This window comes from Mercurialis annua, linkage group LG5 (genome assembly GCF_937616625.2).
Source record: "Mercurialis annua linkage group LG5, ddMerAnnu1.2, whole genome shotgun sequence".
Taxonomy (NCBI): Eukaryota; Viridiplantae; Streptophyta; class Magnoliopsida; order Malpighiales; family Euphorbiaceae; genus Mercurialis; species Mercurialis annua.
The window spans coordinates 6,805,365-6,823,486 of NC_065574.1; the positions used below are offsets into that span (position 1 = coordinate 6,805,365).

The window sequence follows — 18,122 nt, forward strand, 5'->3', positions numbered from 1 at the left end:
GATGACTCAATTCATCACGTTATCCATGATGTAGGCCAATTGATTACCATAAGATCATAAAATTCAACCTGATTCTATGCCACACAGTCTACTTAAGAATTTCTCCATCAATCAAATATCCAGCACACATCAATGATCAAAGAAAATAACATTCTGTATTTGAGAGAACACAATGTGGTCACCAAGACAAACCATAACTTATTTTTTGGTCCAACTAATATTCTATTCTACAAAATTGTCAAAAAGAAAAATTTCCAGCTGTAAGATCTCTAATTATGGTTTACTCACCGCAACTCTTTAAGTTCTTAACTGATATTCATCTCCTTAATGCATCTTAGCAACAAAATAAATAAATATTATCCTACTGGCTGACGGCTTCGTCAAAAAAGGATGAAGAAAAGCAGCCGTGTATCCTTTTCTGCAGCCAAACACTGTTTGGAAACAAATTCCTTGACATAACATTCAGAATGATCATTTAGCACGAGCAGAACCAGAGGAAAGTCTTTCACTTCGTGCTTTATCAGCTTTTTCCATGTAATCTTGATGGGAATGGTGCCTTGATCCTGAAAAAGACAAGATTGTTACATACAATTGCATAATTGCGCATGTCTGCAAGCACGCACGCGCACACAGAAGTAAAACAGCACAGGGGAGATGGTAAATTGAAACGCAATAGCAAGGCCCATGTCTCGGGTCTACATTTACTCCCTTTATGCTACAACTGATTTAACTCAAAGACCTATTAAAGCTATGATCAAGCAGTGAAAACTGAAAACATTCAGATGAAGTCATTATCTTTGTTGTCCGAAAACTTATCGAGCTCTACGATTCTGTGTTTCATTTCAGTTCCCAAAAATGCTTTCAAAACTCTGAAACTTTACATTATAGCCTATTCTAATAACAAATTGGAGTTTTCTCCAGTTTCCTATTCAGCTTTAGCATTTCCGTTTTCATGTACGATCAGTCCAACATGGATGATCAACGATGCAACAAAATTTAGCATCAAGACAGCAGAATACTTTGATCAACTGAAGGTTAAACCCAACAAAGATCTGAGCTTTTTTCACTACAAGCTCAAGCCAAAACCTAATCATCAAGGGCTCCTACGACTAGTGAAGTTACTAATGGGTATCTAAAATTCACTACAAACAGACCAATTAAACAAATCCTATGTTCATATTTCAACAAGCAAAAAAGAATTTACAGCAGTAAATAGAGTAAAAAAAAGGAAAAAAAAACCTCTGTTCATGAGATACCAAGGCACACCAAAAAGAAGAGAAATAATCCCAATCCCAGCCAATACATGCTTCTTCTCTCCACTATATAACGCATGCTCCAATTTTGACTTGAACCCTCCATTGATTTTGCCTCCTTCACTTGCCATTTTTTCCTTCAATTTCACTTCCTCAACCGATATTTCCCTTACCTAAAACCCTTTCTCCAGCTTAAACAACGTCGTTTCAAAACCGGGTCGTTAATGGGCCTTAAACCACTTTCAAGCCCATAAAAACCGAACAAAAAGACCCGACTGAGAGCAGAGCAGAGATCAGATCGTTTTCTTCGAGTGAAGTTGAAAATGGCGACGACAGCTTGTTTTATAATAGTAAGCCGAAACGACATTCCGATATATGAAGCTGAAGTTGGATCTGCTGCTAAAGTAATTACTGATTACACACTGATCTTGCTGTTTTTAATTTTGATTTTGATTTTGATTTACTGTTAAATTCTTGTAGAGAGAAGATGCTGCTCAGCTGCATCAGTTTATTTTACACGCAGCTCTCGATATTGTTCAGGATCTCGCTTGGACCACCAGTGCAATGTAATTTTCTTGCTTTACATCTAATTTGTTTATTCAAAACCCCTGCGTAATAATTTTGCATTTTGTTTGCAGGTTCTTGAAATCAATTGACAAGTTCAATGATCTGGTTGTCTCAGTTTATGTTACTGCTGGTCATATCCTTTCTAAATAACGTGTTATGTTTTTGAAACATGTCGGAACCTTATCGTTTTGGACAAGAGATTTTAACTTAGGAAAGCTTAGAATAATACTGTTTTTTTCGTATCTGTGTTCGTGCTACGTAGCATGTGATTGAAGTTGTGTGCAAATTCTAATGTTGTTGTTTTGGTATGTGTTTATCGTTTCCTTGACTTGGCTTACATACGAGATTTATGCTACTTCATAACCCTCACAATGATGATGGAATTAAGAGCTTTTTCCAGGATGTTCATGAGCTTTACATCAAGGTAATTTTCTTCCTTCTCCGCCATTATGAATAAAAAAAGCAAAATCTTGTTCGTCTTTTTCGTGTAGTATTTAGTAGAGTTAGTAATGTTTGGTATCGAAAACTTTAGTGTCTCAAAGAATTGAGTAAATAGGATTTTTTTTAGAAGAAGCAGTAAATTCTGTATTTTAAATGCGTGAAGAATTATGATTGGAAAATGGCAAATTTGATCTGCAATCAATATGCATATATGTGCGCGGCACGAGCTCCCCTTTCAACATGTGCTTGATGCTTTCTTCCTTGTATTGGTGTTGTTGCCACCACCGGAGAATGCCATCATCTACTCTTTCTGTGTTTTTTAAATCAACTCAAACTTAAGTCGTCTCACATAATAAATGAATATAAAGCTCAGAAATAGTATATTGTAATTCTCAACTTCTCATTTTGGATCACCTTGCCCCTTGTTGTGTTTTGCGTGTTGCAATTTGTGAAACATATCAAGGTAATAGCTTTGACATTTTCAATTCAAGTGACATTTTAATTGCCTCATGTATGTTTGCTCACTATGAGAACCCCGACACTCCTATAATGTTTACATAATGCAGTGTCAAAAGCAAAGTGAAAAGGTCAAGCTAACTTTTTTTCTCCTCTCAAATGTAATTAGTATGTATTCAGTAATTTCAACCTTCTAGTAGGGTCTGAACCTAATCATAGTTTCCTGCCGATCTTCATTTATCTCCTTTTGTATCATTATGTCTTGCAATTGGGCATGTATGCCCCAAGATTGTTTAATGAACAATTATATTCTATGTTTCTTGGATATGGCGAAATTAACAGTCAGTTTTCTTATGTCTTTTAAAAGAAGATTGATCCGTTATTTATTTGGTAATTTTGCAGACTCTTCTGAATCCTCTCTACTTACCTGGCTCCCGCATCACATCATCACATTTTGATACTAAAGTTCGTGCACTTGCAAGAAAGTATCTGTAAACACTTTCATGGAGTTTTGGATAGAGTTTCCATGAAGATGAAACAGCGCTGAAGGTTAGACCGAGTTTTTAACAATTTGTAAATCTATATAATAGTTTTATAGGCTCGTTATGAGTGTTATTAATATTCATGATGATTAGATGTGCAATTTGTTCAAGATGACACTATTTCCAGAATAACAATTGATAGGAACAGAGCAAAAATATTTATTTTGACGAAATTAATCCTGTTTCAGTATGAATCTGTTTTTTTTTTCTTTTTATTACAATAGGGTGATTTTGTCAACATAAAAAATTGCTTTATCCCTATCAATCGTTGCTCTGAAAATAGCGGTACCCCTTAGTTCACTGTATATCATGCATCCAGCGGTTGCATAAAAGTCCTAACCTGAAATTTGAATTATTCTGGAGATTTTATTTTCATCTAGTGCTATATCGTCGTTAATGCCATGTAATACATACATCATTTTTCTACAGTGCATGGTAAGTTGTAAGCTAAAATTTTCACCATAATATAATAATGCTAGAATTTCATGTGTTCATCGAGTGGTTTTGGAATCTGCCCTTTGAATTTGGCTACTTGATTGTTTCCTTAAACCAAATCAGTAGCTAGGTGCAGAAATTGTCTTAGATAGACTTACAATTAATTTTTTTATACTTAATATGAGTAAATTGTATTTAATCCACCTTGTTGTACCACCTAACTTGGCGGTACAATAAGGTGGGTTAAATAACATTTTCCATTTAATATATAGCAATAAAATTTAACAGAAAAACTGAATGGAAAAACCATCCTTAAATGCATAGTGAAAATTAGTTTTTTTTTTTCTCAATCATATTGATGATAAGGATCACCCAAATGCTACAAAACGGGAGGATATAACTTTTTACTAAAATTAGAAGAAAAAAATATAAGGATGAAAATTTAGAAACCCCCAATAATTTATGCTTCTAATTGGAACATACTGAGTGCTAACTAGTATTGCAGTGTAATTAAATGACCTATTTATATATGTCCGTTATAATTAAAAAATTAATCACCCTTATAATTTAAGCAGATTTCTAAATTTAGAGGCAGACTCATAAGATATATAAAGAATCAAATTTAGTTAATAATATTCACAAAAGCAATACAAAAATCATCAATAGTAAAGTAGAAAAATATAGCAGCAATGAGTTCATCTAAAATGAAGTTATTTCTGGTGTGTTTGGCTGTGATTAGCTTGGTAATAATGGCGAATCAAGTGGAAGCAAAAAGGAATTATATTAAAGACTACGAAACTCTAGAACCTTGTAGAAAATTCGGAAATATAGTTCCGAAGTGTGGTATGGAGAAAGGCCAACGCGGGAAGTATAACCTCGGAAGATCTACTATTATACGACGAGGCCGCCATGGTTAATTATAAAATACGACAGATTATGTCTTGTTATATGTTAATATTCACATATTATATAAGGGAGGTGGTGTAAGTATTCCCGTTTGTTCAATAATTACTTTGATGAAACGAAGTGGTAATACCAGTTGAACAAGAATATAATTGAACCGTTTTAATTTTTCTTCTTCTTCAAAATAAGTATTAATGATATATTTATATCTTTTCTAAATGTAATTAACTCTGTGCTATGCAATTAAATTTGATAATGACTCTAGATAGTTGTATTATTTTATATAGATATTTTAACTATATGATGTACAAATAAAGTGATTTTATTTATAGATTTCAGTGTGCTTTGATGTGATTCTATTTGTGTGCAATCGAGTTGGGAACTAGAGGAAAATGAAGATCGACTTAATGTTTTAGGGGTTTATACGGCATATATGATACTTCCACGAAAACTACGAGGATTAATTGAGTATTTGTACATATCATGAAAGAATAAACTCATTAGAAGTTTAGTAGTGTACCAATAACATCGTTGAGACGAAGCCGCTTTATGCTCTCAAATTGCAGTCGAACAATTAATTTATTGTTTGATCATGATGATTTCCGGTCTAATTAAAATCAAGGCTAAAAAAATAGATCTATATGATTTTAGAAAAGACATACAATACTAATTCTTATTTTAATAAGTATTTTACGGATTAAAAAGAGATTAGTCTCCATCTCCGTATAGAGCTATCAAACAAGAAGCTTAGAAGTCCTTTTGCCTCTCCCAGTGCATGAAGGAAAAGCTCAGGGGAAGTCATAAAGGGAAGACTTTAAACCTCTATCCTCAGCTCCTCGTCTAGAAGCCACAGCTAATCCTAGCCTATCTGTCCTCCCTTTCTCTTCATTTCAATTCCGATTTGAAGTCGCTTTATGAGTGAAAATGGGTCGATGACGAAAAAGACGGGGAAAATGAAACTTTTTAGATTTGAACGAGAACTGTCCCTGTCCGATCCAACCAAAGAGTTATTATCTAAAATCTATATATATATATATATAGAGATTTTAGATAAAGGTGAGAACTGCGAGTTTTTTCAGAAAAGACTTGCTGCTCCCCTATCCGAATTCCGCGAGTGACTAAGCGCGAGACGAGCCATAACATAAGGGGCGAAGCTACTCTTCGTAAAGAAATTATCGACATGATAAAATATGTATCACAAACGCAAGGGCTATAGCTCAGTTAGGTAGAGCACCTCGTTTACACGCGCGCCAATGCTTTTTTTCAAAGGAGTCCGTCATGTAATCAAAAGATTTATTGAGAAGTCGATGTCTTACTCCATGACTTTTAGGGAACAAGATCACTATCATCTCATTTAAAAGTCTATAATTTCGTACACATATTAAGAAGATACTACAATATTTCTTATGTTATCTGTTTAATTGTAATTTAAAATTATAATTTTTATTAATTATCGCAAATGTCACTTGGCGCGCAATCAAATTTAGTCCTAAACTGTTGTTACTTAATGTTAATAAGCCACGTGTTTCTGTTGAATTATTTTTGTCTTAGTCGGTCTAGAATTTAAGTTGGAGTCCTTTTCAGATTTGGAAAATTCTCAATTCCAGAATCCAGTTTCAGAATAGGAAAATCCTTCACCGACAAAGCCATTGCCTCCATTATATATATATGTCTTCATGTTTATGATTCCTGACTGTAAAATATGGATTATCTAAGCGAATTGCCGCACGAAATCCTTGAGAGTATATTCTCGCATTTGTCGATAAAAGAAGCAGCAGCAACGAGCATTCTCTCCCGCAGGTGGAGACACTTATGGAAAAACATTGATTATCCTATTCTTGACATTGACCTTGCAGCTTTAATCTCCATCTCCTCGTACCACAATTTAGGTTCACTGCGAGTAAGAAGTGAAATTCCCCGTTTAGTGTCGACCATCTTGGATCAACATCAAGGCTCAACCATACATGAACTCAAAATTCGTTTTCCTTATCACTATCTTGCTCAGTTCTTGGGCAAAATCGATGCACGCTCATTAGTTTGTTGGATTAAGACGGCCTTTAAAAAGAAAGTTAAAAATCTTTTTTTACAGTTGAACACATTGGGTGGTGAAAGTATTACCAATGCTTGTTCATTCCATACACTTCCTTCTAGTTTCAGTTCGCTCGTATCTCTTCACCTTGTAGCTTTACATTCTTTATATTCTCAAACATTGATCGACTATTTTTTATTGAATTCTCCACTTTTAGAGGTATTGTTCATTCGAAGGTGCTGTGGCTTAACAAACCTGAAAATTAGCTGTCTAAAGCTAAAACATTTTACTTTAACAGATACCTCTACTGAATGTCTTGAAATATCAGCACCAAATCTTAAATCTTTCAACTTTAGACACAAGTTTCAGCCAACCATCTCGTTTAAAAACGTTCCGTCTCTCAAACATATATCTCTGGAGGGATTCGACTCTTACCAGTTTATAGTAAGTAATCTAAATTCTATTTTGGATTTGCTAACTCAGCTTGACTCGCTCGCATTGACAATACTAGGCAGGGCCTACATAACTTCTAGTCCTATCATAAACTTTCCTATCCTGAAAAATCTCAAGCAATTACACCTCTCAGTCAATTGTTATTCTGATTTAGTCAACACTCTTACTCCATTGCTACAAGCTCCGCCGGAGTTGCTTAAAGTATCGCTCATCAATTTGAAAAATGGGGTTTATCCGTATGCAAGGTGGGAAGCAGCGCTGAATTCACGTTATCAATGTCTTGAGGTGGTGGAAATAGTCAGATTTGTAGGTTCTGACGAAGAGATAGAATTCGCTGGTTACTTAGCTGAGAATGCTGCTTCACTCCAGAAGATAATAGTACATGCTCATGAATCAGTCCATTCAGATGGGTTGCTTCGATTGGAACGTAGGCTACTTTCATCTGTAGAGTTACACATAATTTAGTGTCATTAGCTCATAGAATATCATTTGTTAATTTTGTTTTCTGTTCTAATCTATGATCTACATCAATAAAGAATTTATTTTCATTCAGTAACATAATATTGATTCTTTGATATCGTATTTGAAAAGTTTATAACACCAGAAAGTTCGAAAATACAAGTTATGCAAATTTCTGCAGAGCCACTAAGGGAAAGGAAGACAAATCCCATAATTGAATAACAAAAGCTTTGTACATGCTTAGCCTGTTGATATATAAATCAAAATTTCACATAACCATTTAATTCTATGATATATCATGGTTTTAATACCATATACAGTTGCTAGAGTATGCATTTAGCCATTTCATTTTCACCATTCTATATGTACCCATGCTAATGTTCGTTATGTTTGGGGTCATTGGCACATTATTTTCTATGTTGTTTTTAAATGCTGTCAGTTTAGAAGCCTTTATTTAAATTCTTACGTTAAACTTTTCAAACACACCGAACTAAAATTGAACATGCCAAGACTATACTCTTAAAGATTATGGGACCAGGTCGCTAAGCTCTCTGTTTAGCTATAGAATGTTCTTGACGGAATTGAGTATAATTATATGATCAACAATATTGGAGCAAATTTGAAGAAATTAATTATGTTACTGAGTTAATACAGAGTTGAGGAGCTTCGAGTGCACTTATTAATTTTGATGAAGAAAGGCGTAGAATTGTGAGTTTAGCAGATATTTTTGGCATGAATTTTTCGATACCAGGAGCATTTAAATGGGTCCTCATTATTACTGGAGTAACTGGAATTTCCATACTCAACGCATTCGTATGGTTCTTCAAGTACAGAAGACTACCATTGTAGATACATTAGGAAATGGCAATTCGACATGAATATACTTATTTCAAGTCTAGGTAGCACGGAAAAGAAAACGGGAAACGAAAACGGCACGAAACGGACACGGGAAAACGATATTCTTTTAGAACGAAGGACACAAAACATGTCAATAATAAAAATATAGAGATATATTTATGTTATTAGATATTATAAAATGCTATATATATTTATACATTTTATGCCTATTAATCAAATAAATGAAACATAATTAAACCTTATAAAAATAAGAAGATAAGTTTTATTTTAGTTAACGTGAACGATAAAATTTATGGATAGTTGATTAAAACAGATTATTTATAGAGATTTTTTTAGATTTTTTGCAACTATTTATTTTTTTTATATTTGCGGAAATGGCCGAAACGTTTCCTTATGAGTTTCGGTTTCCAAAACGTTTACTTATGAGTTTCCGAGATTTTCTGAGAGTTTGTTTCCAAAACGTTTACTTATGAGTTTCCGAGAATTTATGAGAGTTTCGGTTTCTGAAACATTTTCGAAACGGGACATGCAACTTTTATAAATTTTTTGTGCTACTTAGTTTCAAATTGCTCTTTGTAATATTAATTTTTAATTTAATAAGTATTTTACGGACTAAAAAGAGATTAGTCTCCATCTCCATCTTCGTATCACTATCATCTCATTCAAAAGTCTCTTTATTTTTTTTTTTGGTAAAATGTACCAAGTGATATATTAAAGCTCAAAACTATTTACACCAAAGCCAAGCTAACACAAAAGCTGGCTATTCAAAACAAAAACAGAAGCTAAACAAGTCTAATCCAGTTCTGATACAATTTCAAAAACATCTCAGAATTGTTCCTCCTAGAAAACATCTTCAGCAGAATATCATTCCTGATCCAAGACTTGATGGTAGTCCCTGTAATCTTCTCCTTCTCAAAAATTATACAATTTCTTCCTCTCCAAACATTATAGATTGAACTCATGAAAGCTAATCTTCTGATTTTAGCTAACATAGTCTTCCCATTTGTTTTCTTCCCATACCAAGACCACTCTCTTCTCCAACTTATCCAGTCTCTGTTGATCAAGCAGGCTTCCATAACAGTTTTAATAACTGCATTTAACTCAGGGCACTCAAAAAACAGATGTTCCACAGATTCAGGAGCATTGTTACAGAACACACAGTTCTCATTATCTATGCAGCCCCATCTCTTCAACTTATCCCTAGTCTTAAGACTTTTCTTAATTACAAGCCAGGCTATGAAGCTATGCTTAGGAATACAGCCTGAACCCCAAATAATTTTCCACCAAGGCACCTTAGGATATTTAGTTCTGAAGTAGTCCCAAGCAGAATTGATTGTGAACTTCCCAGATTTACTGAACTTCCAAGAAACTTCATCATCTCTCTCATCATCTATAGCAAAATTATTTTGAATTCTATTCCAAAGCAAATCAATCTGTTCATCAATTGGTTCAGGTAAGTTCCAGCTTCCTCTCCTCCAAAAATCCTTAACACAAGCAATCTTGGGGATATCAGCTTCTTCCAAGGAGATAGCAGGGTACTCATCACAAATTGCCTTACCACAAAGCCAAGGATCAAACCAGAAAGAACAGTTGCCCTTCCCCAACTTGTAACTGAAACAATCTTTGATAGACTGTCTTAACTTGATGAGATTTCTCCAATTCCAGCTTGTATCCAAGGGCTTGGTGATACCCCAGAAGCTCAGCTTCTTTAACTTGTTCTTTGTTATCCAAGTAGCCCAAAGGGACTCTTTCATCACCAAGAGATCCCAAACATGTCTAATGACTGCACATTTATTCCATTGTCTCAGATTTTTAACACCCAGACCTCCTTCACATTTTGGCTTACACACATCAGTCCAAGCTACTAAGTTGCCATATCTATAATCAGCAGTACCTTTCCAGAGGAAATTCTTGCAGACTTTATCCACTCCATTGATAACAGAAACTGGAAGAACAAAGGTAATGCACCAAAAGACCTGCATGCTAAAAAGAACAGCATTTATCAGCTGAAGTCTCCCAGCATACGTTAGATGTTTTGCTGTCCAATGAGAAACTCTTTTGGTGATTTTATCAATAAGGGAAGAGCAGTCTTCTTTTGTTAATCTCTTACTAACCAATGGCACACCAAGATATCTTATGGGTAAGACACCTTCAGAGAAGCCAAGCACATTCAGCAACTGATTCTTGATATCTTCACTAACTCCACAGAAGTACACACAGCTTTTACTAGTGTTGACTGCAAGACCAGATGCTTTTTGAAAGTCTCCAAGAATATTAGCAATTCTATTAACACTTCTCAGATTTGCTTTGCAGAAGATGAAAAGATCATCTGCAAAGCACATGTGATTGATTCTCAAGCTCTTGCACCCTGAATGGAAGTCAAACTCATTTTCATCCACCTGTTTTAGAGATCTTGAGAGGTACTCCATCACTAAGACAAATAACAAAGGGGACATAGGGTCCCCTTGTCTGATTCCACAAGCACCTTTGAAAAATCCTTCAGGACTTCCATTTATCATTATGGAATAAACAGGGGTCCTCACACAAGTCATAATCCACTTGATGAACTTATCAGACAGTCCAAGGCTGAGAAGAACCTCTTCAATGCAATCCCAGCTTATAGAATCATAAGCTTTCCTTATGTCTATCTTCATAGCACAATCCATTTTGCCTGCACTTCTATGATAATTATGGACTAGTTCATGAGCAAGGAGAATATTATCTGCTATCTTCCTTCCTGGAACAAAAGCAGACTGTGCTTTATCCACTAAATATCCCAGACACCTACTGAGCCTAGTGGTGATGATCTTGGTAATGCATTTGTAAAGCACATTGCAGCAGGAGATTGGTCTAAAATCAGTCAAAGCTTCTGCATTTTCAACTTTAGGAATAATGGTGATGTTGGTTGCATTAAGCTGCTTGAGAAGGACGCCTTCCTCAAAAAAGTCAATTACAGCTTCACTAATATCCTTACCAATAACATCCCAACTCCTTTTAAAGAATAGACTACTATAGCCATCAGGGCCAGGAGCCTTATCACTATGAATGCTAAACATTGCAGTCTTGACCTCCATATCAGTTACAGGCCTACTAAGCATCTCATAATCTGCATCATTTATCACATTCCCACTAGCCATGATAGAGTGACTGACATTCTTTGTTCTCACTTTACAACTTCCAAGTAAACCCTTGTAGTACTCAACAATACTTTTTACTATGGTACTATGATCATTAATAATCACATCATCAACTTTTAAATGGCTGATTTTGTTACTAGAGTTTCTTTGTTTAAGGTTTTTATGAAAAAACTTAGTGTTTTGGTCCCCTAGCTCAATCCACTGGACTCTAGATTTTTGTTTATAGTAACTTTCCTCCCACTTCAAGAGCTTCTTAAAATGGATAACCATGGCCTGCTCTTCATCTATCAGGTAAGGGTTAAGGGGGTCTATTTGAATTCTATTCTGGATATCATTCAAAATATCTCTCATTTTCTCAACTCTAAGAGAGATGTCATTAAAGTTGTTATTATTGAGCTTCCTAAGGTCAAATTTCAGCATTTTTAGCTTCTTTACAATTCTGAACATTTTAAACCCCTCCACAGGCCTATCCCACACACTTTTGACAATGTTCAGAAATTGATCATTTTCAACCCACATATTAAAAAATCTGAAAGGTTTCATTCTACTACAAATCACATCATTAAAAACCACAATGATTGGAGAGTGATCAGAAATACCTTGGGGAAGGACTCTAGCCTCTGCATTATCAAACTGATTCATCCAGCTCTCATTCACAAGAACTCTGTCCAATCTTCTCCAGACTCTATTTTTGCCCTCTTGATTGTTTGACCAAGTGAACATATTACCACTCCACTTCATCTCAATAAGATTCAACTCATCAATGCATTCCTGAAAATCTTCACTAGCAGTTGAACTCACAATACTGCCTCCACATCTTTCATTATTCTTCAGAATAGCATTAAAGTCACCCAACATAACCCAGGGCAGATTTATGTTTACAGCCACCTCACATAAATTCCTCCACAGTAACTTCCTTATTCCCACATCATTTGCCCCATAGATGAAGGTGCAGATGAAAGACTTATTCCCACTAACCACTCTGCAGTGAATAGCTTGACCAGTACTAGAAATAACATTTACTTGCATACTATCATTTCTATAAAGAACCCAGATCTTCCCCAAATCATTATGCTCATAGTTGTTAATCAAATTCCACCCATTCATATTCATATTCTTCCAAACTGTATCCAAATTAACTTTCCTAACTCTTGTCTCTACTACAGCAATAAGAGATAATTGGTTCTTGAAAATCCAATTCTTCACCTCAGATTGCTTTAAAGGGTCATTTAGACCCCTTATGTTCCAAACTCCAATCATTTACCCCTATCAGGGGGTATGGATGCCTTCCTCAATCTATTGTCTCCAATAACTCCAATTTTCAGACCACTTTGCTTATCCAACATCATGCTCAGGTTACTGTTTGTAACAGTAGTTACCACTTTGCTCTTTCCTTTTACTGTAGCAACACTTTTACCCCCTACTTTACTCTGAGTTCCTATAGCTCCAGCTTTCTCACCATGAACAATTGGAACCTCAGGAACTTCCTGTGTAGTAATATCCACTACCTTAACTGGATCAATAGCATTTACTTCCTTTACAGTATCCACAACATTCACCATCTTAGGAGCCCAGGTTTTCTGCACAGCTTTTTCCTCTTTGCAATATCCCACAACATGGCCAAGGACTTTGCATTTAGTACAAGCCACTGGTTTCCACTCATATATAACCTTCTGTTTGAATTGTTCACCCATTTCATCTTCTAGGATAATCTCTTGAGGAAATTCTCTAAAAGCATCCATCTCTACCAGCACTCTAGCATAAGACAATCTGGACAAATCATTTGTGCATTGATCTGTAAACATGGGTCTACCACACATACTAGCTATTCTGCTCAACATTTCTGGGGACCAGAATTCAAAAGGCAAATCTGGAAGTTGAATCCAAACAGGGACCCTTAGGAGTTCCTCCACCTTGAATGTCATCCTTTTCCTCCATTCCTTCAATATCAATGGTCTCTTATCAAAGAAAATAGGACCATCTGCTAATGCTTTCATCTTCCCCTCATCATCATCAAAATGCATAAGAAACATCTTAGGGTTTATTTGAATAACCTGATTTAGACCATCATTCTTCCATCGATTCATCAAAAAACTCTGAAGCCTGAAGAATCTTGGTTCCAGGCCTATCACTGAGCAGATCAGGGAGTATTTCCACTTGTTTTCCTCTCCATTAACTTCCTTAGAATGGAACTTCACCACTCTATTTCCATTACTCACCGAAGGAGGGTGATATTGCAATCTGGCACCATTTTCTCTTGTTCTATTCGATTGAAACAGCGATCTCCAAGACTTGACCTCCTTAGGAGGCTCTGCCTCATCTCTTTCTTCATCAACTGGAGAGAATTTAACCCCATAATTTCTTTGACTACTTGCTTTTAAACTTGTCTCACTAACAACAGATTTAATGCTCTCAACGTCCTCTCTGTTTGTCTCTTGTTTCTTAGCATCAATCTCAAGTTCCTTCATATTCGACAAATCCACAACAGATTCATTCTTCTTGCTAGATTCAGTTGCATCCTCTTCTTCCTTTTCCTTTTCCAGTATCTCACCCACTAATTGCAATTTCAGATTCGCTATTTGCTTCGGAGTCGTGTAGCTGGTTTTCTTAGGTTTTCTTCCCATTGTGGGAGACGGCGTAGTTTAGCATGAAAACTAATCGTGCGCCGAGAGAAAAACCTGGAGAGAGAAACTCAAAAGTCTCTTTATTATTTTGTGAACAAAGGATCAATTCACCCCCTCAACTTGACACGAAATATCAAATCAGTCATTTTCGCCGCTTTTGGTACAAACAGACCCAAAAGTTGCGTTTTTATATCAAAAAGACCCTTCTTCGGCTCTTGCCCAGTCTCACCCCCTTGAGTGAGTTTCACTCTCCACTTACAACATGAAAAAAGTCTAAAAAACCCATATATTTAATTTATTTTACAAATTATCATTTAATTATATTAAATTTTCAATATAATCTTTATAATTCTAAAAATTCAAATATTAAAAAATACATACAAAAAAATTTAGGTACCTTTTTATAATTTTTTTCATCTTCTTCATCCTCAAAGAGGATGAACAGTGTTTATCCTCTTTGAGGATGATGTTCCTCCTCACTGGTGTTCATCCTCAAAGAGGATGAACATATGGGTTCATCCTCTTTGAGGATGGAACGGCGCGGTGTTCATCCGCAAGAGGATGAACGGCGCTGTTCATCCTCTTGGGGATGAACGGATCGCTTCATCCCCTTGGGGATGAACAGATCTGTTCATCTTCTTGGGGATGAACAGATCTGTTCATCCCCAAGAAGATGAACAGATGGTTCATCCTCAAAGAGGATGAACCCAGATGTTCATCCTCTTTGAGGATGAACGGTTTCAATGGTGGCCGGAGTATATGATGGCTGGTATACGCGGTGGTGGCCAAAAAAAATTATGATTTTATTTAAGAGTTTTAATTAGATTAAAATAAAATTAATTAGAGTTTTAATTAGACTAAAATGGAATTAGTTATGATTAATCAAATTAAATAGATGAAATTAAGAAATTCACTCTCCAAGGGACTTTTTTGATCCGAAAACGCAAGTTTTGGGTTTGTTTGTACCAAAAACGACGAGAATGACTCATTTGATATTTCGTGCCAAGTTGAGGGGGTGAATTGATCCTTTGTTCATTTTGTACACATATTAAGAAGATACAATATTTCTTATGTTACATATTTAATTGTAATATAAAATTATAACTTTTATTAATTATTTTGTAAAAGTGTATAACCATTGAGAAAAATCGAGAAAAAAAACAGTTCATAAGACATTTTATTTTTGACGAGAGTACATAAACGAGATATTAAAAATAATTACTTCACTGCTAATTTCCTAATGCGTAGAATTTCTTAAATCGTTGTTACTTAATGTTAATAAGCCACGTGGAAAAAAGTGCGTTATAACAACGCAACGCAAAATCCGAATTAGAACGTTTCTTAAAAGTTGAAAGACTTAAATACCCCTATTTTATTCCTTTTTAATGTTTGAGAAGGATTAGAATGACAATTAACCCTCCACCGCCATTAAAATTAGTTACTATAAGTAAGGAATAACCTAAATGCTGATTTTAGCGCCTCAAATATATTTCAAAGCCAATTTCAAAATTTAGGGTTTATGTTTTATTGATTTTATTGCCAATTCTGATTACATCTCTTAATCAACTCTCTTATGCTGCTATCGAATTCTTGCTCTCGTTGTCCCTGTCCCTTGAAATTAGAGTGTTGATTACGAGATGTGGTTGAAATTGGTAGGAAAATTAAGAAAAATCAAATTAAATGGCCGCCTTGGTTATTTTAATTGCAATTTCGATTACATCTCACAATCAACACGGTAAACATGATGAATGGTGGCCCGAAGTGGCTTATGTTGCTACGGAATTTATGCTCTCGTGTCTCTGTCCCGGTTCCTGGAAATTTTGAGCGTTGATTGTGAGATATGGTTGGAATTGGCCGGAAAATATATAAAGTTTTACGTTGTACGGCCAAGTTTACCTTTTAAAATAGTTTTATTGTGGTTACGTATGATACTTCAAATTTGGCGTTTGGTAAATTTGGCCCTTTTCAGGTATGTTCTGTGCCTTTTATTTTACTGCCAATTTGATTACATCGTATAATTAGCACTAATAATCATATCGTTTGCTGGTTGATAATTTTCTCGAAACGCCTATGTGGCTTATGTTGCTATCGAATTTCTGCTCCCATGGTCCCTTGAAAGCCGAGTGTTAATTATTAGATGTGATGAAATTGGTTGTAAAATTAGAGTCATGGTCTTTTTAAAATATGAATTTTTTTTTGACTAATTTACATCTCACAGTCAACACTGGTTATCATGTTGTATGCTGTCCGAAGTCGCTTATGTTGCTAGAAAATTTATGTTCGCTGTTCATGTCCTGATGTTTTGAAAGCCAAGTGTTGATTATGAGATGTGGCTGCTATTTGCTGGAAATTAAAAATTATGGTTTAATCATGCTAGATAAGGTTTTATGTGCACAATTATTGTATGGTTTAATTTTTTTAAATCTCAATAAACTTATGCTGATATAAAACCTCTATCCCTGTCCCGACGAATCTGTCCCTGTCCCGACGAGTGTCTGCCCCTGTATCTGTCCCGACGAATCAGTTTGTCCCGACGAATCAGTCCCTGTCCCGACGAATCAGTTTCTGTCCCTGTCCCGACGAATCAGTCCCTGTCCCGACGAATCAGTCTCTGTCCCTGTCCCGACCAATCTGTCCCTGTCCCGACGAATCTGCGCGTGTCCCTGTCCCGACGAATCTGCGCGTGTCCCTGTCCCGACGAATCTGCCCGTCCCTGTCCCGACGAATCTGCCCGTGTCCCTGTCCCGACGAATCTGCCCGTGTCCCTGTCCCGACGAATCTGCCCGTGTCCCTGTCCCGACGAATCTGCCCGTGTCCCTGTCCCGACGAATCTGCCCGTTGTTAACTAAGAGAGTTTCTTTGAGCTGAGAAAAGTGTACTCTCTTAGAGGACAAATCTTATTATTTATAGTAAGGATACAAGCTGATATTCAGCACCTAATTAGCTAAACTACCATACACAATATTGTCTAATTAGCATCTACAGCTAGCATATCCTATATCAAAGGAAAGAATATTATATTTGCATATACAAAAGATAGTTGACAAAAACTGTACAGAAGGCATAAATTAAGGCTGAAATAGTGCAATAAATTCCTTTAACATCCCCCCTCAAATTGATGCCGGTAAATCGATAAGCATCAATTTGCTAACAAGGAAATTATGGCGCTGACGTGTCATGGATTTGGTGAATATGTCTGCAACTTGTAGAGTGGTTGAGATATGAGGAAGAGTGATAACTTGACGATCATAAGCCCCTCGAATAAAGTGGCAATCGACCTCTATGTGCTTTGTACGTTCGTGATAGACGGGGTTGGCTGCAATTTGAATTGCACTAGTGTTGTCGGCATGTAAAGGAGTAGGTTGAAGTTGTGTAATGCCAAGTTCTGCTAAAAAACCACGCAGCCAAGTGATCTCAAAACATGTAGCAGACATGGCCCGATATTCTGCCTCTGTGGAAGACTTTGAGACAGAATCTTGTTTCTTGCATTTCCATGAGATGAGAGCATCACCAAGAAACACACACCAGCCAGAAGTGGATTTTCTAGTGTCTGGACAGCCTGCCCAGTCTGCATCGCTGTATGCTTGTAGGTGAAGTGAAGTATTAGTAGGAAAGATCAATCCTCGAGTAGGTGTCCCAAGGATGTATCTAATGATGCGGCGGACAGCGGATAGGTGGAGGTGCCAAGGAGCTTGCATAAACTTGCTAACAGTGTGGACAACAAAGGAAATATCTGGTCGGGTGATGGTTAAATAGATAAGACTACCAACCAATTTTCGATACAGAGTAGGATCATCAAGAAGCTCCCCTTCGTCGCGACGATATTTCACATTGATTTCCATAGGAGTATCAACAGGTGTAGCGTTTGTGAGACCAGCTAACTAAACAGATCTTGAGAATACTTATGTTGATTTAAAAAAATACCTTGAGATCGATGATGAACCTCTAAACCCAAGAAGTAGGTG

The 18,122-nt window shown here is 36.1% G+C and overlaps 3 protein-coding genes across 4 annotated transcripts; 2 read left to right on the top strand and 1 right to left on the bottom strand.

Annotated features, from left to right (window-relative positions):
• Positions 1-133: 133 nt before the first annotated feature.
• On the bottom strand, positions 134-1,423 carry LOC126680450 (uncharacterized). Its single transcript, XM_050375567.2, has 2 exons — positions 1,240-1,423; positions 134-563 (listed from the first exon to the last, which is right to left on the bottom strand). The coding sequence occupies exons 1-2, from the start codon at positions 1,382-1,384 to the stop codon at positions 472-474; spliced, it is 237 nt and encodes a 78-aa protein (XP_050231524.1). The 5' UTR covers positions 1,385-1,423; the 3' UTR covers positions 134-471.
• A 106-nt stretch (positions 1,424-1,529) lies between these two features.
• Positions 1,530-4,821, top strand: LOC126680449 (uncharacterized). Of its 2 annotated transcripts, XR_007641168.2 has the most exons (6): positions 1,530-1,657; positions 1,734-1,819; positions 1,892-1,952; positions 2,158-2,244; positions 3,120-3,266; positions 4,434-4,821. XR_007641168.2 is itself a non-coding variant. In XM_050375566.2 (5 exons), exons 1-5 carry the CDS (start codon positions 1,577-1,579, stop codon positions 3,210-3,212), a joined length of 408 nt encoding a protein of 135 aa, XP_050231523.1. In that variant the 5' UTR covers positions 1,530-1,576; the 3' UTR covers positions 3,213-3,634. The 2 variants fall into 2 exon arrangements, 1 of the variants encoding a protein (XP_050231523.1); XM_050375566.2 differs by lacking the exon at positions 4,434-4,821 and having other exon boundaries at positions 3,120-3,634.
• A 1,478-nt stretch (positions 4,822-6,299) lies between these two features.
• Positions 6,300-7,544, top strand: LOC126681369 (probable FBD-associated F-box protein At1g32375). Its single transcript, XM_050376911.1, has one exon. It carries the CDS (start codon positions 6,300-6,302, stop codon positions 7,542-7,544), a length of 1,245 nt encoding a protein of 414 aa, XP_050232868.1.
• Positions 7,545-18,122: the final 10,578 nt, after the last annotated feature.